The sequence below is a fragment of the Platichthys flesus genome, chromosome 7 (assembly GCF_949316205.1).
Source record: "Platichthys flesus chromosome 7, fPlaFle2.1, whole genome shotgun sequence".
Lineage (NCBI taxonomy): Eukaryota > Metazoa > Chordata > Actinopteri > Pleuronectiformes > Pleuronectidae > Platichthys > Platichthys flesus.
In genome coordinates, this window is record NC_084951.1 from 23815756 (window position 1) to 23837193 (window position 21438).

Genomic DNA, 21438 nt, shown 5'->3' on the forward strand with positions numbered 1-21438 from the left:
TGTGCATTTTGTCCCTTTTCCCTCCTGTCACAGATGTTTAATAGTCACTTTACAAAGACTCTTATCCTGGAACATCCTGCTGATTGCATCCTCTGCTGTCTTCACACAGATTCACAGGATTATTATGTGTTGCACTAAAACCCTCTTTAAAACAACAGCCTTATAGCCACGTGGCGCTTTAGCTGTTTAACAATGTATTTATTCTTATTGTAAAAAGGATTTTGTGAAGTTTTATGTCCCACGGTCGCAAACAGAAACTCAGCAAGTCCATAACTCTTGTTAAGTAGTTCTGTGAAATCCACTTCAGCAGTGGACTAATCCATCAAGTGGAAGTTTTTCAGCTTTAAGCTTTTATGTTGTTTTGTGTTGCTACAGCCAACTGGGAGAGATATTCCCTCGTCCATTTACAGACACCAGGGCACCACTTTGTCATCAATGAGCTTTAAGTAATTCAGCGACTCAGAAGAGACTCAGAAGAATAAACAGATGTTGTTCCCATTACGTTGGAGTCAAGGGACGAGACTTCTCCATAAAACAAAAGGGCTTTATTCCACAATATAAACGTGTAACATCTCCAGCTACAACCCCCCCGAGTCCTTCCCATAGTATCATTACCCAGACTACACTGCTGCGGAGTTATGTGTCAACAGAGACGTTTTTCCTTCGGCGTGCGACACTTGTCCTCCACAGCAGTGAACCGTCCTCCGGCGTCCCTTCCTGTACATCACACCATCGCTAAAGAAGAACACAACTCTGCGGAGATGAAGCCATCGAAGTCAACTCGGACAAAAAAATTATTGCTCAGATAAATAAACCTATTCTACAGAAAAAAATAAAATAACGGGAATAATTATATTAAGATGCATGTACTAAACACTGGATCTCAAAGAAAACAAGAAGTTATAGTAATTGTTTTGGGGGCAGGGGGCGGGCGGAGGGGGGGACAGGGATGAAGACCTGGACTTCAGGCCCCTGAGCTCTGGTTTAACATGCAGGGAGGTTCCAGAGGAGATCAGACTAACCCTCCATTAACCCTCTTCACAGGTGCTTCATGTTGGAAGACTCCTTGCAGAATCCCATGCAGCACGCTTCACATCAAGTGTTTTTTTTTGTGTGTTTTTTCTGTTTTCCTTTTAGACAACCACAAACAATTCATAAGAAGAAAGAAATATATATAATATATATATATATGTAAAAATACAAAACAAAATAACTAAACGTTATAGTTCTGGACAACAAGTCAAAGAGGAGATAGCACCGTTGTTACAAAAGGACAGATGGGACAGGGATGAGGGTGGGTGGGTGGGGGGGGGGGGGGGGGTGAGGGGTCAAGTGACACAGCCAGCCTGGTGGCTCCGATATCAGGCTGATGACAGACGGCCCTTCTCCAGACATCATCCTTCACGAACACCTCCTCTTTCTCTTCATTTTCTCGTGTGTCCATCGCCCAGAGTACAGCTGACACAAATGTAGTCCTCCTTCTCCGCCATCTCCTCTGTAACACCAACGCAGACCTGGTGAAACCACTGGTTACAGCTGCCGTCACACTGGACCCAGTTCACCTGCAAGGACCAGACACAGAAATCGTCAAATAACTGATCTGGTTCTTTACTTAAGGGCAGAAAAAACTAACCATAAATACACCACAGACGCTTTATTGTGTTCAATTCAGCTGATTATTTAAACATCCAACATTGTTGTTCAAGTTTCTGGCAGCTTGATGAATCCAAGGTCAATATAACACCAACTCCTGAGGGAGAAGTCTGTCGCTCAATGCTGAGCTCCTAAATCTCCTGTAAGCTTCAGATAAACGTTAATATTTTATCACCATGTCTGACACATAATCTTTCTTACTGCTTCACTAGAGTCAGACCCTTATTGGCTGCTGCTGTGATACAGCTCTGCTCTTGAGGAACCCTCCAACATCTCTAATATCATTTTACGGATGTTCAGAGATGTTTAGAGAAACTGAACTGAATTGTTCCTCCTCCTTTTATCTCTTAAATGTGATAACGTTTTGAATACGTAGAAGGTGAACCTTCTCCTGCAGAGAAAAGATCAACCGTCTCTCAGGATGGTTTTATTGAGACGTCTCTCACCTCGTCCCCCTCTGGCAGCTGACACCTCTCTGCTGGACACACGGCCATTTCCTCATCAGATTCGTCCGACTGGGATAAATCAGAGCGCGGGGAGGACGAGGTCGACGCTGTTCGGCGCTGCAGATTCTTCTTGTTTATCTTCTGTCTTTTATGAGAATGTTTTTTGTCGTCCAAATGCCGCTTCACTTTCTTTTCTGAGTCGGTCTTAATGTCCCTCATGGCGTTGACATCCTCCTGAAAACAAAACGACACCTAAAACTCAGTTTGAGGCAGTTGTGATGTGGTTTCTTTTTGAGTTTTCTTTGATTTCTTGTGGTCTTCACCTGGTTCAGTGGCAGATTTTTTCCCTGAGAGTTAAACTGCGTGTGTACGTCAGTGTCTGCAGCCTCGTCCTGTGGAGGCAACGTGCATCTGTTTGTTTGCTGGCTGGTGGCTCGGTCCAGTAATGTGAGGTAGAGGCTCTGGACCTCCGGCAGAGACACCGGCAGCAGGAGCCCCTCCACCATCAGCTCCTCCAGCTCCCGACTCAAGCCTGTCAGACAGGAAACCAGAACATTAACAATGAGAATATATTTCTATTCAAATGTAATCAACGTATAGACAAATAATTCTTCATGAGTCCTAGTGACAGTTCCGAGGACGCTGATACTAACCCTGCAGCGGTATACATCTCTGCTCGGTGTAAAAGACAGTCTGAGCATGGCTTGTCCTGTTCCACTCGGGAGTCAGGGAGGGCGCCTGTATCAAACACATCAGATCCCAAATGTTACTTTACAAACTCTGATTTACAGCTGTTTCTGTAAACCGCTACAAAAAGTGACACGAGCAGCTGATGAGTGACCTGGGTGTTGTCGTGAGTTTCATGGCTGCCTGATACCCAGCTGGTGAGAGTGGGGGGAGTCCCTGGTCTTTCTTCCAGCTCCGGTAGGTTACACAGCTTTGCAATCTGTTGTGCTTCGTGCTGCCAGTTAAGTGTCCTCTCAACCACATGGTGCAGAGCGTCGCCCTCCGGCAGGCGCACCCCTATGCGCCGCAGAGAGGACTGCAGGGAGAGGACTTTGTTCAAGGAGGGTTTTTCCGCTCGCTGGCACTGCGGACAGAGCCACGGCTCTGTTTTGCAGGGGTCCGATGTGTCCCTGACACACACACTGTGGAAGGCATCCCTGCAGAGTTCACACTGCAGCATTGCACCCATGGGCGCCTTCTGACAGACACACACCTTGAGGTCCATGCAGTCTGCGGTGGGAAGGAGCTTAGACTCATTTGCTGCCCTGAGATTAGAGAAAGCCTCCATCTCCCTCACCTGCAGCTCCTCCAGAGTTGCCATCTGGTGAATAAAATAAAGTCAGAACAAATCAGTTAAACCTTCAATTAACACATCAACTGACACAGTCCTTTATTTCTCTCTGAAGGAAAACCATGCTCACTGCAGAGGTAGAATCCTTGTGCTCTGAAAGCGCTCTTTCCACATCAGTGAGAGAGTTGAGTCCTGGCGTTTTCTTTTTGTTACTTTTCGGTGACTCTTTGCCTTTCTTGATCTTCCTCTTTGGAGAACCAATATTTCCAAAGTCTAGTCTCGGGGACAGAACCTGTGATGGGACATGAGAAATAAGTTGTGAGCTCAACAATCACAACCCTGTGGTCTCAATAGTCATTTTTTTCATTTGTGTCATTTACCTCCAGTAAAGTAAGAGCCGAGTCTGTCTGAAGAAAAGTTGTTGTTGCAGATTCTTTCCATTCCTTTACTTTTACCATTAACGACTCCAGTTGGTCCAAAGGCTCCAGGTGGACTTGGATGGCGTGTCCCCGTAGCACCATGTCAGAGAGGCTGTCCACCATCAGAATGCAGCCAGTGGCCTGAATTGTGCAGATTTAATTTTAGAGTCACAATCACCCACTTAGTAAATAACATCCTCTGGTCACGAAGTGTAATAAGTGCCCTGACCTGAAGCTCCTCAGCCTCTTGACTCCACTCCTGGGCCTTTCTGATGGTGTCCTTCAGGAGCAGACAGTTTGGGAGGTGAGCGGTGAGACCAGACGCCTTCTCCGCAGCAGCACTGAGGGTCTCTATGGAGTGTGGTGGTCTGGTGGACAATAAAACACACATTATATGCCGAAGGTGATGAATCTAGACATAATGCCTGCATCGCCACCAAGGTAAAAACTCTGTGATAAGATCTGTCGTGGCATCGTCAGACATTTTTCACTGGAAGCTTCACACTTTCAAATGGTGAACACGTCCTGTTTATGGAGCTTTTATTGAATCACTTCAAGCTACAGTTACCTTTTCTTTTTACATGGAGTGTGACTTAAGTCGTGTCAAACATCTGATGCGCATCACCACAAGTTAAGTGAATTAACAACATTGTAATTGTGTGAAAAACCCAAAATTCAAAGCTGCAGTTAACTACCTTTCAGTACCTTTTTCTTTTAAAGTGGACATTTTAGGATTTGATTAAAAATTAGTTTTGCTGGTAATGGAGAAAGAAAGATGCACATTGCTGCAGCCATGCCATTAAAAGCCTTGGAAAAGCACTTGTGACAGTTAATACTGAACAGCACTGAGAAACAATGGAATGAGGGCAGAACTAAATATGATGCTCACTTTTTGTTGATCTTGGTGAATATTCTAGCGGCAGCATTTTGCACTAGCTGTAATTAAAATGAAGCAAAATCAGGAGCACTGACGTCATATTCATTATTCAGTTACAATCAGTCAGTGCAGATACCTGGACAGAAAGTTAACGCTGCGACCAGTAAAATAATATTTAAGAGAAAGTTAATCTCAAGATTTTAATTTGTGTTAACAGAGAATAAAAACCTTTTGTTGATGTTTTGGATGTTTGTTTTTTTGACCCTGTGGTTTTAAATGCTGACATCAGTCGGTGCTGCCCTCACCTGGCTTTAAGGAGGCTGCTCGCCTTGTCCTCCCAGTGCTCAGACACCGTGAGCAGCTCCTGAAGACGAGCCATGGCTTTCTCCACGGACGGATGGGGCGACAGGCCGACTCCCTGGTCGATGAGCCTCCTCATGGTCTCCAGAGTCAGGGAAGCGGGCTGGGTGCTGGCCTGCTGCACTGCCTCCAGCCAGCGAGCCTGCTCCAGCCTCACTCTGAGGAGAGGAAGCTCGGGCAGGTCCACGTCAAAGTCAAAGCTGACGTCCAGCAGGCTTTGGATCTCAGCGACACTCGGAACTTGGTCTGCCAGGACTTTCTCACTGTGCTGCTGAAAGTCTTCGATACGGTTCAAGAGTACCTGAAAGACGACAACGTTAGCTTTAGGGAGTTTAAGCTAATCAGACCATTGGCTCTATACAGACCTGTGATGGTAGTTCTAAGTTTATATGCATTGTTTTTAATCATCATGTTAACGTGAAGGTGTCATCACAGTCACACATATGAGCAACATAATGTCATGTACCACAGTGGCAGCATGACATAACAACTGTATGTACAAAGACGGTCATATTGAGTAGTAAAACATTGTCTGAGCAGCTTAAATAAAACTAATGTGGTTTCATTTTAGTGACATCGAAGGACTCATTTCTTCTCCTCAGCCTACCTTCAACTTCGGAGCCTGAGGGAGGCAGCAGGAGAGGTTGTACAGCTGCCTCACAAACGAACTCAGCTCCTCCACGGTCAGCTGGCTCCGTGATTTCCCACTGCCGCACCGATACCTAGAGGAGTACAGAGAATGAGTTAACCCCACTGAGACACTACTACTGTTCCCTGGTGAGTAATATAACACTGAGGTGTGTAATTTATACACTTGTCTTATGAAGAGCAGTGTATTAATGCTACCTGGTCTGCCTCTTGCCGTTCAGCAGCTGCTGTGCCACCGAGGAGCACTTCTCTGCGTCTTGTGTGACCAGGCGCAGCCGACGCAGCAGGTCGTTCTCGGGGAACATGCTGGTCTCTGATTCAGTGAGAAGGGAGCGGAAGACTGGCAGGCCTGAGGAGGGAACAGCTGGTTAATCTCTCTCCGACACATAAAGTAACAGTCACGGTTTAAATAACCCGTGTAGGAAATCGAAGAGCAGCCGCTGACTTGGTGCGTCTACTTGTTTTTCATAACTTGTTATAGTTGTTCTCTAACAGGGACCATACCACTGGTTTTAGACACATACTGTAAATAAACCCTAATTCATGCAAGTAAACTATCATTTGATATTAGTTTTCCTACTTTCCAGAAGCCCTGTGATTTCAGTTCATTTAAGGGCTTTTGAAATGTAGAACTTGCTAAATATGTCTTAAGCATCATAAAGAAGCATGAGTCCTCATTGGGTTTTGTTAAAGTTACCTAATTTTAGAATTATTGGTGTGAAAATTGGAATGTGAAATAAATAAGAAATGATATTGAATAAAAAATAGGCAGATAGTTAATATGTGTTTTACAACAGATGGTGTTTGTATTGCTGCTTGGCTTTCTTATTTGCTCTTGCTGCTTACCTCTCTTCTTCTCCAGTTTGGCCTCTAGAGTCTCGGCCACACGGGAGGCCCACTCGTCGTACAGCTCAGATCGCTGCTTCACAGCATTCATCATGGGGAACAGCTTGTCCATTGTGTATCTGAAACTGCAGCAGCAAACACAACAATAACGTTACTTAGTGCACTGGGATTCTATGACACACAAATAAACTTAAGAGAATTCAGTAATGAATTATCGTTTCCTCAAACATATGCATTACACAACTACATCTCATTTGCTGATCTCTGCACACAAAGCCTATTAACTGCCTCTGAATCCGCTCCAGGGGGACTTACTTCAGTGTGTAGTTGGAGACGGGGCAGGAGCACAGGTCGTTGATGTGGTGCAAACAGACCAGTGCCCCCGGGCTACAGGGACAGTTAATGGCAGACAGGTAGCAGGTGGTCCTGCACTTGACACACTGTCGCTCATCATCCTGGAGGTGGTCATATCTTGCCTCCTTGCAATGAACCAGCCCCTGAAGGAGTCAGACAAAAAAAAAAAAGAGGTTGAAACTCTGTCTAGGTTAAATTTGTAATTGTTGGAAATAAAGTCCAGACAGCCACAAGTGTCTACACTGAAAAAAAGCTTATTATATATTCTGGATATGTGCAAAACAAGTTAAAATGACATATTAACATGATAGTGTAGGCAGTCTTACCATTTTCTTGACTTTTCCTCTGATTTCCTTCTCCTCTCGGAGCATGACCACCATGTCCTTGTGGACGGCGGAGGCCAGGACCACGTCAAGTGTTCCTGCTTTCGAGGCCATGTTGCAAACCATCTCATCATGGGAGAACACGTTGTACCGGTTCAGCATTCGATAGTGGTCCACACACTGCCTGCCAAGAGGCATCTGGAATCGGACACAAAAAAAGGGTTGAAAAAACAGTTACGGTCAATTTGAATCCACAAATTAACAGGCAAGGGGTTATTTTATGGTTTATATTCCCCAAACATTTCCATATAAAGTTTGCTGGTATTCAGCCGTTAATCACTTGGCCAAACGCAATTTACATACCAGTATGTGTGTGTTGCTTGGTAACCACTTGGATTAGCTTCTATTTTTTGTGTGTGATGTTGTAAAATCAAGCGAATATGAAAGAATACTTTTAAATAGATTATATATTTAACAAGTTCAGATATATGTTTTGCCAGCTACGCTTGAGAGAGTATTTTGATCACTTTTCTTAACAACTCCGCTGTGTTGTGTGGAATCACATAAAAGATGTGATGCATACCCAATCCACAGTGCAGAAGTTGACTGCCTCAGCAAAGTTGAAGCCCTGATTGAAGCCACTGTGGTAAGCTCTGGGAAACGTGATGACAAATTCACCAGCACACTGATTTGTTCTGTAAATCTAAAGCAGAGAGGAGACAATAAGAAGATGATTAACATTCTGTGGGGACAGAAAATGTGTTCGTTGAAATATATGCTGTATGTTGTTGGATAAACACAGAAAGGCCTCAATGCCTGTGGAAGTCATATAAACACATACTGGGACTCCATAGGCCATCAAGGTGTTGGGGTTCATGATGGTGACTAGTTGGTGCAGCAGATCAGGCTGAGACTCAAAAAGCTCCGGGGCCAGTTTCTTCATCACTTCCTCCAGCTGCTCTGCTGCAAAGCCAGGAGCTCCGTACCAGGTTTTGGGTTCTCCCCTTGAAGGAAGAACAATGTTGTGTGTTAATTCAACAGAGCAAAATCACAAGCACTCAAAAGTCCAGAACCCACAACAGAAGCAGCTGAGCTTCAGTTTCAGATGTTGTTTTCTTAAGTACCAGTGCAGGTAGTTGATGGAGTAGCTCCAGTGATCTTCAATGTGCCAGCAGAAGGAGGAGAAGCACATGCCAACATAAAGCCATGGCAGCGTCATCCCACAGATGTCAGCAGTCACATGAGTCAGGATAGAGGGGTTCATCATCGCCAGGTTGTTGAGGTTCCAGCCACACTTGAGGTATTTCTGCAAGAGAGGCGACAAACTCAGATCAATAACAAACAAATCATAACACTTCCTTTTAAGATAGACTCCATAAAACATGATTGGCTCATTTCAGTTCCACAGTAAGAGCACTAATGAGTGTTTGTTTACCTCATCAGCTTGGGAAAGCTTTAATTTTCCATTGGGAATTGGGAATCCACTCCCAAAGTCCTTCGAGGCAATATCTGCTCCGTATTCCACGGTAACATCTTCTTCAATGGCTCCAACCAAACGCCAGAACTCCTTCTCCACCAGCTCTGTGGGTACCATCTGTAAAACACGCAAAATGTATATTAACATTCTATATTTCTCACCCCACACAAGACTCACCAGTTAATTCTGAAACCATTTCTACTCACATGAACTGGCATGTTGAAGTAATCAGATTTAAAAGCATCTGCCATTTGCCCAAAAGCACGCAGGGAGTAGTCTCTGTACGCCTGTTCAAAGCCAAATGCCTCATGAGGTTTGTTGCATTCCTGTATAAGAGGAAAACGATCATTAAACAAATAGGTTTGCAGCACTTCATAACCTTTATAAATATTTCTATATCTGTATGGGTATCTTTAATAGACTTGTAGAGTTAGAGCAGCTTGTTGTTGTGAGACCTCCCACTGCTCATTAATCACGTTCGGTTCCTCCTCACCTGAGCCAGACACTTGGGGCACCTCCAGTCTCCTTTGGGGACGTCGTGCAGAGGAGGGATCAGGCAGAAGGTGTGATAGCTGCCGTCACAGCCGTCACACAGCAACAGACGGTCTTCATCTCCCCCGCTGGCGCACACCAGACACACAACCAGATCCACCTGGAAAACAAGAGGAGGACGTTGTAATGTACGTGTTTCAGAGTCATGGTGAGAAAAGTGTTCTGTGAAACCCTCTTCTACACAGAGCTGTTTTCAACTCACAACAAATATATTACACGAAATCATAAAGATCAAGGAGGGAGGATTCATGTTGTTGCCTTTATCTTTCACATACTTATATGTAACTGGTATGTAAATACATAATTGTTATACCTGCTAATCTCAAAATTACTTATGTTCCATGTTTTTTGCACATGAAGACTTTAAACTGCATTAATACAAGTTGTTGAATCAGCAATAAACGTTAAATAAAATGTTCTACTTACTGGACTCGGAGGAACTGGGGGGATGAATTTCTTGTACCGTGATTTCGATTTGTCTGCTTCAATTATTGGTTCTTTAATTTCCACTGGTTCCACTTTCACAAGAATGGGAATTTCTTTTTCTGCTCGAGAAAACAACACAATTAACCGGTGTTGTCACAACAGTCATAACAACATCAACCGTAAACACTGTTTACTTTTAGTTTCACATCCCATTTGGCATTAATGACACTTAAAGAGTAACTAACTATATTACAGTTACAGAGATTAAACACATTATCTGTACATTTCCACTAGGGGTCTCTCAATCAAAACAATAACAAAATACAGTTTGGTGATGTCATGAAATTGTGTGTTTAATGGGGGCTGTTCTCTTCACCAGCACTGCCATCATAGCAGTGCTATTTTTTTTAAGTTTCCTCTAAAAATAAACCAGACCCGGTGGTTAAATAAGATAAACCACTGATCTAAGTTGTAGATTTAAAATGTGTGTTTCTCATCACAAAGTATATGTACACTTTGCCACTGGGACTTGGAGTCTGACCTGGTTCAGGCTTGGCAACGAAAGAACCCATCCTCCGCCTCAGGTTGGGCTTGCTCTCTCCAGGTTCTCCTGGTTCAGTCTTCACACACAAGCCCTGAGTAATGATCAGTGAGATGTTAAAACCTGTGGCAAGTGCAAACTACTAAAACCTTGATAAGAGTGGAAAGTCTGCGCAGCTGGTTTGGGGACAGTTTTAATCACCCACCTCACACTTCATGCGCTTGGCTCTGCGAGCACTGGGGCACGTGTCCGGCGTCTGGGCAGTCGGCCTCTGAGCCGGGTCCTGCAGCTTGGGCTCCTTGGTGTCCTCGCTCTCCGGGCTTCCTGTGCTCGCCACTGACTGGACAGGCTTCTGAACACACTGAGGGGAAAGGATACAAAGTTGAAACCACTGCCCACTGGTAAATAAATATCTTTTGTGTGCTGAACTGAAAATACCGGTACGCTGAAAAGCAGCGATCAGTAAGATATCAAAAGAATGTGATATAGAGCCTCAAATATGAATACACCGACACAGCCAGAACAGAATAAACTGTCTATGACTGTCAGTGAGTGTACAGCCAACATTTAAAAATGGGTGTAATTATATATGACATGATTATTACTTCGGTTTTTCAGTGATAATAAAATGAACTGAACAATCCTATGTGACAATTATGAGGAAGTATCTTCAACAACCAAATGTTCACACAATGGGACAATAGTTAGTTTCAATATAGTTTAAGATTAGAAAGGCTTGTGAAAAGGATGTGGTTAGTTACAGTTTGTGACCCCAAACAGGTCGAGATAGTCTGAGGAGGAACATGCTGAACTTAGAAGAAAGATGTGCAGGTAGAGGATATCACAGATTCAGGAGTTACCCTTGAGTTTGTAGTATCATTATTTAGAGAAGCAATTGAAAAGGATAAAAGAAAACAAAATATATCCTATATTTTAACTGATATATAACTAGTACATAACTGCTGTTAGGTGACTGACTTGTCGAGGGAGAGCTCACATGTTTGATGTAAACATTAAGTTGTGAGAAGGGTTAAACTCAGAGGTTCAGTCCAGTAAGCTGAGAAGAACCCAGCTGTAGATAAACATGCTTTTTTTTTTTTTTTTGCCGAGTGGCTTTTTAACCATGACACAAATATACTGTACCTCTTCAAGTTCAGGATCAGCCTCCAAACGCATCAGTTTGGAAGCTGCCTCTGGTGCCTGAGGCAAGAGAGTAATTAAACAATTTAGAGTGACCTGTCTAAGAGGTCACACAGCTCCAATCCACAGACCTTTGGTAAACTCTCTCGTAAGATATCATGTAATATATACGAGGGTGTGGAAGCTACTTAATGACACAAGTAGGCACCCAATGTTAAATTCACACTATTAATCAGAAAATAGCTTTGACTGGATAAAATACAGTTAAATCCAAATGTTAATCTCTAGATAAAACATGCGCATCCTAATAATCAATTTTTCGACATTTGTCTACGAATCTTTTTTGTACTGATGGCTTCTAATTCAAATGGAAACACAAATATCACACATACTATATTTTTATGTAAACTTTGAATAATTGGTTGGGCCGTGCATCATTAGGTCTTTGTTTACAGAGGAGTCCGTGTGACAGTATCTCTTTGTGCCTGTGCCATCAGGAACAGGATACGCTCTCATATTAATGCATGTGTCAAACTCACCAGCAGGTTCGCTCCACTCTGAAACAGATTGTAGGGATAGAGGATCTTCTCATAATGCCCTCGCAGGTGTGAGCCGATGGCTTTGCCAGGGGCGAAGCCCATTGTTTGTGCAATCTTAGTCCATCGCCTGTCCTGACATACGAGGTCGAAGCCACCCTCATCTGCTACCAGCTGAAATGACAGCAAGTTGCGTCGGTGTTAGGAGTTGGTTGATTGCATTTTTTTTTATTATATAAATGCAAATAATGGGCAGCGATGTAAATGATCAACCTTGTTTAGTTTATACAGATCCAAAATCTTCCTCTCCACATGAGGAATCTTCAGGGGACATCCCTGTAGATCCCAAAATTTGGCAATCTGGTCCAAGAAGTTGAGCTTAACTCTGGTCTGAGCCTAGAAAAATGCAAAAACATTAAACCGGTCAGGTACAAATGTGTTTAATTCAAGGAAATGTAACACATTCGAGAAACATCTGGAAAAATACAACATGAAAAGGCCAAGAACACAGGGTTATGTGAACTAATGTTTAAATAAATGCAGTTTAAATTTAATATTCTTTAAAGTCTGAATTAAGCATCATAATTATCAGTCTAAACTTGCAGATTATCCTATATTACATATAACAATTATAATGCATTAATAACATCTCTGTTCTTTGTTCCATAACCGTTATGATTAGTGAGGCCTTAGGACCAAAAATTTTTTAATTAAATCTACAAACACACAAACGAAGACGTAGTCAAATAATTACTGGTAGAACCTGACAAACACAACTAACCTCCAGCTCATTGAGCCTCTGGATCCGAGGAACAAAGTGGAGTCTGTCAACATCACAAGCAAATGGAGGCTGCCAACCCTAAACAGAAATACACACAATGGCACATGAAGGTCATCACAACACCAAGCCGAGATAGTGCGACTATTGTTTTTTTATTCTTGCACAGACAACTCAAGTTGTAGAGTCAATCTGTTAGTCCACTTGTGATGGGGTGTTTTTCAAAGCACGGATTCCAAATTTCATTAAATTTCATTAAAATGTCATTATTTCGTGATAGAGATTTGATTTCACTGAAGTCCTGTCAACAAACAAAGCTTGTGACTAGATGTTTTCACAACTGATGCTAAAATCCAGGTTCTGCAGCAGAAAAGCGAGGCCCTGCTGCTCCTGGGAGGACCCCGCGAAGCCTCCTCAGCTTATGGCTCACAACATCAATCAATATTTGTGTCAATAACGCGCGTGAACAACAACAAAACCCCCAATTATCCCAGCAGCAGACACACAAATGCTTGGTGTAAGTCAGTGGCCCACATCCCCCCACTGACACACAAAATGGCCAGATGGAAGAGACTCACTCACCAGCCCAGCTTACCACAAAGCCAACATGGAGGACAACACCCTACCACACAGGCTCACACATGAACACGGGCTCATCTTCGGTGATCATGACCTGCTCAGCTGCCGGGGGGTTGTGTAACAAAGCGAGTTAACTACACAACTTTCAACAGTCTCCACTTGGTATTTAGCCAGATCAGGATGTTGGTGAATAAGTGACCGAGTGTTACTGTCATTTATTTATTATGAGAGTCGTTGATTTTCATAATAAAGGGAGGGGGTGGAAGTAAAGACACACTGCTGAGGCTGTGCATGAGGAAATACACGTTTCAAGTGATGGTCCACACACACACACACACACACACTGAATGACCCATCTACACCATGATGCTCTCCCCCAAATAATCCATCATTAACCACCCAGGACAGTTAAGGGCAAAAAATGGAGGACGGGAGATTAAACATTAACATCGGAACTCGGTATTATCACAGCATCGTGTTCCCTGCAGCCCGATGGCTTCCGCATCGCCTCCCGTGTCACCGCCGTGTGCCGAACTGTGACAGGTTGAGCAGCTAGCCGTGAGCTAGCATCGCGGCTAAAGTGGCTCAACCACCGGGGCACCGGGGCTTTGTTGACACGCAATGAACGGTTCCCTCGCCTCGCACCGGCCCCGTGTACGTAGCCCGCCAGCCGGGGCTCGAGTGCACAGTGTCGGCACGACGGGGATGTATCACTGGGGGGAGCTAGCTTAGCCGTGGCAAGCACAAAGAATGAGAATCCGCCATGTTGGAGCGTCCCTTTAAATCCCCGGGTCCATCTACAGCTAATCCAGCATCCGCGTCGCCGTTTCTCGGCTCGGTTCTCTCGCACTCACCGGAGGCGGCCGGACTTTGCAGATGCCCGTTTTCTCGGCGATGGGACGGATCTTGTTGATGAAGGCGAAGGGGTCCTTGAATTCCTCCCAGCTGGGCTCGAACACCGGGCACTCCGGAGGAGGCTGGAACTCGTCCGGCCGAGGCTGGCTCATCGTCTCGGGCTGACCCGCTGGAGGAGGCTCGGACGGGACGGAGCAGCGCGTCCAGCACCGCGGCACAAACAACCACAACACGTGGGGGAGGACGCGTCGAGGGGCAGCGGGTCACCGGGAGGGTTTCTCGGGGGTTTGGAGCCTCGTTGTTCCGGCGTCAGACTCGGTTGCGGTCGGTCGACATCAACATACACACACACACACACACACTCTCTCTCACACACATCCACGCACAGTGAGGAGAAGGTTCCAAGGCAGTGAGCACGTCCGCCCAAAAAACTAGACACCGCTCAGTCCCGTGTGGTTCAGCGTTAGATCCGCTTATTAAAGAGTAACTACACATAAACACACATTTTCCGTTGGTGAACACGTTGTGCTGTGGATTCACTTTGAAATCATATTGTCACAATTTGATATTTAAAAGTGTATAGCTTCAAAATGTAAATTTATATATATATATACATATAAGTCTTGATTGCAATCAGGAGCAGGGCCCTTAGAAGACAAATATCTGTCCCCTAGTTATTTCCATCTGTCCCTCATTGTTTTTATTTTGATGTATTTCAGTTTATTTCCTCCAGTTTAAGCTCTTATTTAAATCTTATCGTCACTTGCACAAACCCTTGTTTACTTTGGTATATCTGAGTATTTAGGGAAGCGTATGTCTAAACATGTATGTGTGTGTGTCTGTGAACGTTTTGAACATTTAAGAATCCACACAAATAAAGCTAAACAGATATATTATATATTTACATCTACATATTCTTTCTTCTATCATGTAGCCCTTGTCTTGAATGGAAGAATAAATGCTTTTTGCATGAATATTTAATTGTATTTTTAGATATTCATGTGTTCTAAATGAATGGTTAACCTGATGTTTATCAGCAAGGGTTATAAAACACAAAGGGAAGCGGAGGAGGTTAATCCAGTCATGCATTATTATATAAAGACACAATATCTTTGTATTTAAATCTTCTTACAGCTTCAAAATACAAATCTACACCTTTCCAGTAAGGCTGGAGGACAGATTCTGATTTGTGCACATTACTGCATATATAATATACAATAATAATACAGTAATATAACAAATGTTTTCCTCAAATGTTATATTCCAGATGGTGAATAGTTTAACTTATAATAATAAGGAGCCTGTATTTTGAAGAGGGGACTTTGGTAGTTTCACTTATGTTAAAACAAAACAAAACAAAATCTTTGAGTGAAACAATTTTTGAAACTTAACCCTTTATCTCTCGTCTAAATTACACCCATAAAGTAGATAACAGCTCAGATCTCGTTAGTAATAGTTTATTAACTGTGAACTACTTCTCCTCTTGTAGACAGTCTCGTGTTGTTGCCTGTGGCGGATGGATATGTTCAGGTGACACCTTCGCGGCAGCCGGGACTTGTTGTTTAAATAGCTGCTGTGAGCGGTTTGATTGGATGTTTCTGTGAAAAGGTTTAAAAACAGCTGCTGCAGCTCAGAGAGAATGAAGACGAGACAAAGGAGCGAACTTCACCTGTGGAGGAAAAACCATGAGAGGAGAGTAGAAGAAAGGGAGAGGACCTTGAGGCATGAGCTCTCTCTCTCTCTCCCTCTCCTTCTCTCTCTCTCTCTCTGTTACCTATTATCCACCAACACCATCAGAAGCAGAGAGGTATCTCCACTGAGAACCAGGAGTCCAGCAGCCGATGTTCTGGATCTCAGCGTCACAGTGTCAATGTGGAATCACATGAGGAGACTGAGGTAGAATAAACCAAAGTCCTCCAAGATGCTCGGAACAATCTACCTGTCCAATGCGCCTCCTTGGAAATCTATGCACAACCCATGTTTAACGTTTAAAATCTTAAGGTGAAGACTGGCGGCTGTGGTTCAGGGGGTGGAGCGGGTAGTCCATGGATGGAGGGATGAGGTTTTTGGTTCTGTTGATCGGCCGGGTATTCTACAGAGATGTGTTTCTGCAATTATAAAACTACTTGTATGTATTTAAGTATGTTAATCGTGTTTTTTCATAAGGTTTACAAGCTTAACACAACACAACAAAACTCAATCCACATAGAGCTCTATTGATCCTGAACATGAATAATGTCCCTTTGTAGTGAACCTCAAACATCGAGGATGCAAATATTAACAAAACACAAGGTTCCAGTTTGTGTTTTTGAAGATTTCACCTCATTATTTTATTAAAAGTCTAACTTAGTCGGTTTGTGTTTCCATTTGTCTGAAGGTACTTGAACACGTTTGTCTTTATTCAGAATCGTACAGCAGAGAGACAGGAAATGTGAAGAGAGAGAGAGATGACACAGCTCTATATGTAATGTACACATTGTGGTTGATGTGAAAGCTTTGCAGACCACAAGACCATCGAGTCTCTAACAAGTTTCACATCTCAACAGTCTTCTTCTAAAGCTGACATTATAAAAACAGGGCAGAGAGATGACCCAACTATGAGCTCAGAGGATTCACGAGTTAAACTATCGACAGCGCGGCTCAGTATTCATGGTCCATGTCGTCGTTGTCAGAATCAGGGTCATTGTCTTCACCCAGCTCCATGTAGTCCTTCTCCAGACAGGCCAGGTCCTCCCGGGCCTCAGAGAACTCCCCCTCCTCCATCCCCTCGCCCACATACCAGTGGACGAACGCTCGCTTGGCGTACATGAGATCGAACTTGTGGTCGAGTCGAGACCAGGCCGCCGCGATGGCGGTGGTGTTGCTCAGCATGCACACGGCCCTCTGGACTTTGGCCAGGTCTCCACCAGGAACTGCAGCCGGAGGCTGGTAGTTGATGCCGACCTGTTGAGACCAAGAGAGCGATCAGAAAGATAATGTCTCTCAAGCTTCACTTCCTCAGGGCCTGGTCACACATACTTGTTCACTTCCAATCTTCACTTCCTGTGGCTTCCCCATTGAGTTCAACTTTGACCTGGAGTACTCGCTTTGCATTCAGGTTTATGTGACCATCTTTCATAACGATACTCACCTTGAAACCAGTGGGGCACCAGTTGACGAACTGAACGGATCGTCTGGTTTTTATACTGGCGATGGCGGTGTTTACATCCTTGGGGACGACGTCTCCTCGGTACAGCAGGCAGCAGGCCATGTACTTGCCATTACGAGGATCACACTTGACCATCTGATTGGTCGGCTCGAAGCAGGCGCTGGTGATCTCGGACACGGTCAGCTGCTCGTGGTTCGCCTTCTCAGCAGAGATTATGGGCGAGTAGGTCACCAGGGGGAAGTGGATTCGTGGAAATGGCACCAGGTTGGTCTGGAACTCCATGAGGTCGACATTGAGGGCGCCATCGAACCGGAGGGAGGCGGTGATGGAGGAAACAATCTGACCGATCAATCTGTTGAGGTTGGTGTAACCAGGACTCTCGATCTCCATGTTGCGGCGACATATGTCGTAGATGGCCTCGTTGTCCACCATGAAGGCGCAGTCCGAGTGCTCCAGGGTGGTGTGGGTGGTCAGGATGGCGTTGTAGGGCTCCACCACAGCTGTCGAAATATGGGGAGCTGGGTAGACGGCAAACTCCAGCTTGGATTTCTTGCCGTATTCGACAGACAGACGCTCCATCAGCAAAGAGGTGAAGCCAGAACCGGTGCCGCCTCCGAAGCTGTGGAAGACGAGGAAGCCCTGCAGGCCGGAGCACTGGTCCGTCTGGAGAGAAGGACAGGAACACAGAGACTCTCCACTGACTTCAAGTGGCAACATAACTTGGTTTGTCAATGCACCGGCACCTGAAATCATTCTAAATATTTAAAACAATAGTGAGACTCACTTGTTGAATTTAAAAACAGTAACTTGTTATTATCACAAACCATTTTCCGAATGCGCTGCATGACTTCATCAATGATTTCTTTCCCGACAGTGTAATGACCACGAGCGTAGTTGTTGGCTGCGTCCTCCTTTCCTGAGATCAGCTGGTCAGGGTGGAACAGATCTTTGTACTTTCCGACTCGCACTTCATCTGAAATCAAAGATTTAGTTCAGAGACGTCGACTGAGATCTACGTCATTTTGGTTTAACCTGAGAAACCAGAGGAACGTGGATGATTTACACCAAAAGAAAACGTGTGTGATCCTAGTTTATCATCGTAAATATCTGGGTTATGATAATATTATTGAAATAATTCTAATTATTAGAACTTTTTCAACCCAATGAGCTTTTGTTATCTTTTGCTGTAAAAGGCAACATCTTAAAACTTCCATTGATTATAAAGGTGAAGCCATAAAAATCTGTAACTGAATGTAATTTGAGTACAATTATTTTCTCTCCTTCTTATTGTTATAAAATGGCTAAATATGTAGTATTAAAATGATCTAATGGAATATGAATAGAAAAGTTCTAATTTATTTCAACAAACCTGTTAAAAGGCGAAAGAAAATGTAGAACGCTTTACAGTGTATATTTTTAACACTAAATATTAATGATCTAATTCACAGTATTTTGTACTTGATAACCCTGTAGTACTTTTTGTCAGGTTTGGAGCTCCATACTTGGAGCACTTCACTGAAACCATATTGATATTACAGTCTTATTTAACCATATGTATTTTTCTCTGTACAAATCGAAGGTACATATTGGAAAATGGCTTTCACCATCAGGCTAAAAATCTATTAATTACTCACTCAAGTATGATCCTGCTATTGATTCAACAGACTCTGTAAATATTTGCCACGATTGAATAAAATGTAAATGAGCCACCAAGGCTATTGTTGCTTGGAAACTAGAAGCTTGGATCACATGAGCAGTTACCGCTGAGATGGTCTCACAACAGATTCACACATCTGCACACAGAGCAGGAAGGGAAAGGTGATAAAAGGCAGAGATAAGGAGAGTAAACACCAACACGTGAGCCCTAACCGACCACCGTGGGCTCCAGGTCCACGAAGATGGCTCGTGGAACATGACGCCCGAAACTGCCAGGGTTGAAGAAAGTGTCGAATGAGTCTTCTCGGGAGTTGGGTTCTGCAGGTTCCTCCAGGGAGACGCCATCGGGGCCGATGCCGTGCTCCAGGCAGAAGAGCTCCCAGCAGGCATTTCCAGTCTGAACACCCGCCTGGCCCACGTGGATGGAGATGCACTCTCTCTGAGCCGGAGAAAGAGATGGAGACACAAGTTAAGATGAAGGTCACAACAATATTAAAGTCACAAAGTACGTCAGTGGATTTCTGACACACAAAAAATAATGGTTAATTTGCTGGATTGATGAAAACAAACCTGGGAGAGAACAAGGAGGCTTTTTTACAATATACTTCTGCAACTCATAAATTACATTACATCAGATATTAACTTCAAAATACATCTAAAATTTACTGTAAAACTGTTTGAAATGTGGATTATTCCAGAGAGACATTTATTCAACTTAAGAAGCAGCTGAATACTGTACTTTAATCATGACCTTTAATAAGAATAAGAAACATGTTCCCCAAAGGTGGAGCATTTAACTTTTATAACAATGTCGAGATGGTGAAAACATTTAAAAATGGATTTCTAAATAAAAAATGTTGATATTGGCAGGCAAATTTACTCAATCAAGGCCAACAGCAGTTCAAATTCAAAGTCAAAAAAACTTTTCACCTTAAATTAAAAACCTAAACTACTGCTGACTATGTATTTTTTAAATCTAAACATACTTAAGTATTTTATTGTGGCAAACATTTGTGGTTTAACGTGTAAGGAGCTCCTGTCATTTCCCAGTATGTATATATTCACAATTTTACTTTGTGCACACTTGGAAGATTAAAATGTGTTTGTTTGTTTAATGGGTTCACAGATTCAGATGTAGGTTTGTGAAACAGGAAATTCAAGATGCTCAAATAGAAAAAGTAAAATTCAGTTCCAAAACTTCTAAATAAAATTGTTTTTGAATTCCTTATTTATAGGCTATATCATAATGCTGTTTTTTTATGCAAAGGAAAAGCCTGATGATTACCTGCACTGTAATTAATTTTCTAATCGTCAATTGTAAACGATGTTAATAACAGGACGGGCTCGTTTCTTCACTGTGGCTCTTTCCAAGTGATCTCAATAATCGTGTTTTTACATGTTGAGAATTTGAGCTTTTGTTCTCGCTGGAGGGAGAACACCCCCCCCCCCCCCCCCCAGATGATTTTCTACTGTTGAGTGACATTTGTAAAACATAGCTATGTTAAAGTTTGGAACATGTATACTTGCAAAAACTTTGGAAAACTCTAAAGCGCCTGTTTGAATCCAGAGCTTTTCTAGATTGAATATGAGGCTGATGCTGAAGCTTTGAGATCCACTTGTTGCTGATCTGCAATAAACAGCCTGTCAGTGATTGTCAACCCATAAAACTGCAGTTGAGCAAACACTAATAGACTATCAGGACGTAATTTAAGGTTTCAGAAGATTTGCTTTGTTAACACAATCAGCAGCACCTTCAACATTAGTTACATTCAGATCATAGTCTGGAGAAAGGTATTGTAGATCCTAAAAATCCTGATTTCAGAAAATGCAAAATCTATAATTCATGATAAAAGTTCAGCAGACTTTCTCAAGATGAAGTTTTTCTATTAAAGCATCTTACCATGACGCTCCAGATGTTAAAAGCTGTTTTTTGGAAGTTGAGCGTGTGTCTGCCAGGCTCCAGACAGACGTGTAATTCCTGTGCAGTGTCCCGAGACGAGTGAAGTGTGTCTCCGTCAACACAGAGCTGCTCTGTTCCTCCTGCTGCCAGACGCCCTTTATACCTGCAGACAGCGACGGAGCTGTTTCAGGCTGCAGACTGACGAGGGTGAAGGCAGATGGAGGGAGGGAAGGAGGGAGGATAGATTCTATTTAAAATGTTGGTAGACACCTGTTTCCCTGCTGGTGATTGATCCCTGATTTTTTTTATTTACCAGATGCAGCTCAAAACAATTATTCAACTATTGATTTGTGATAATCAGGAAAATATTTGTAACTTTTAGCTGTTTTTGGTCTCTACCGACTTCTGAGGGGAAAAGATATGTGTCTTTGGATGTTAATCGCTTCACAAATCTCATCATCCTTTTTCCAACTGTGTCGTTCTGCTGTCACCAAACAGGTCGTTGTAGATGAATATTGAAAACAGCCGCTTACATAAAATACAGCTGATTGTAAACCCTGGACAAATTTAAAGATAGATCAGATGACAAGGTCGGATGAAGAGTTAAGTGATCAACAATAACTACGA

General features: G+C 43.3%; 2 protein-coding genes across 3 annotated transcripts; both read right to left on the reverse strand.

The window, feature by feature from the left end:
• Nucleotides 1-530: 530 nt before the first annotated feature.
• On the reverse strand, nt 531-14500 carry kdm5bb (lysine demethylase 5Bb). Of its 2 annotated transcripts, XM_062392677.1 has the most exons (28): nt 14107-14500; nt 12677-12754; nt 12169-12291; nt 11899-12069; nt 11363-11419; nt 10425-10580; nt 10220-10313; nt 9679-9797; nt 9194-9352; nt 8907-9026; nt 8659-8817; nt 8348-8529; nt 8065-8227; nt 7807-7926; nt 7227-7421; nt 6862-7043; nt 6547-6671; nt 5899-6049; nt 5660-5774; nt 4998-5353; nt 4045-4183; nt 3777-3956; nt 3527-3688; nt 2941-3426; nt 2753-2837; nt 2423-2631; nt 2100-2333; nt 531-1562 (listed from the first exon to the last, which is right to left on the reverse strand). In XM_062392677.1, exons 1-28 carry the CDS (start codon nt 14257-14259, stop codon nt 1425-1427), a joined length of 4611 nt encoding a protein of 1536 aa, XP_062248661.1. In that variant the 5' UTR covers nt 14260-14500; the 3' UTR covers nt 531-1424. The 2 variants fall into 2 exon arrangements, with proteins under 2 accessions (XP_062248661.1, XP_062248662.1); XM_062392678.1 differs by lacking the exon at nt 11363-11419.
• A 1919-nt stretch (nt 14501-16419) lies between these two features.
• Nucleotides 16420-20942, reverse strand: tuba5 (tubulin alpha 5). Its single transcript, XM_062392682.1, has 5 exons — nt 20812-20942; nt 19125-19350; nt 18080-18228; nt 17238-17918; nt 16420-17050 (listed from the first exon to the last, which is right to left on the reverse strand). The coding sequence occupies exons 1-5, from the start codon at nt 20812-20814 to the stop codon at nt 16748-16750; spliced, it is 1362 nt and encodes a 453-aa protein (XP_062248666.1). The 5' UTR covers nt 20815-20942; the 3' UTR covers nt 16420-16747.
• Nucleotides 20943-21438: the final 496 nt, after the last annotated feature.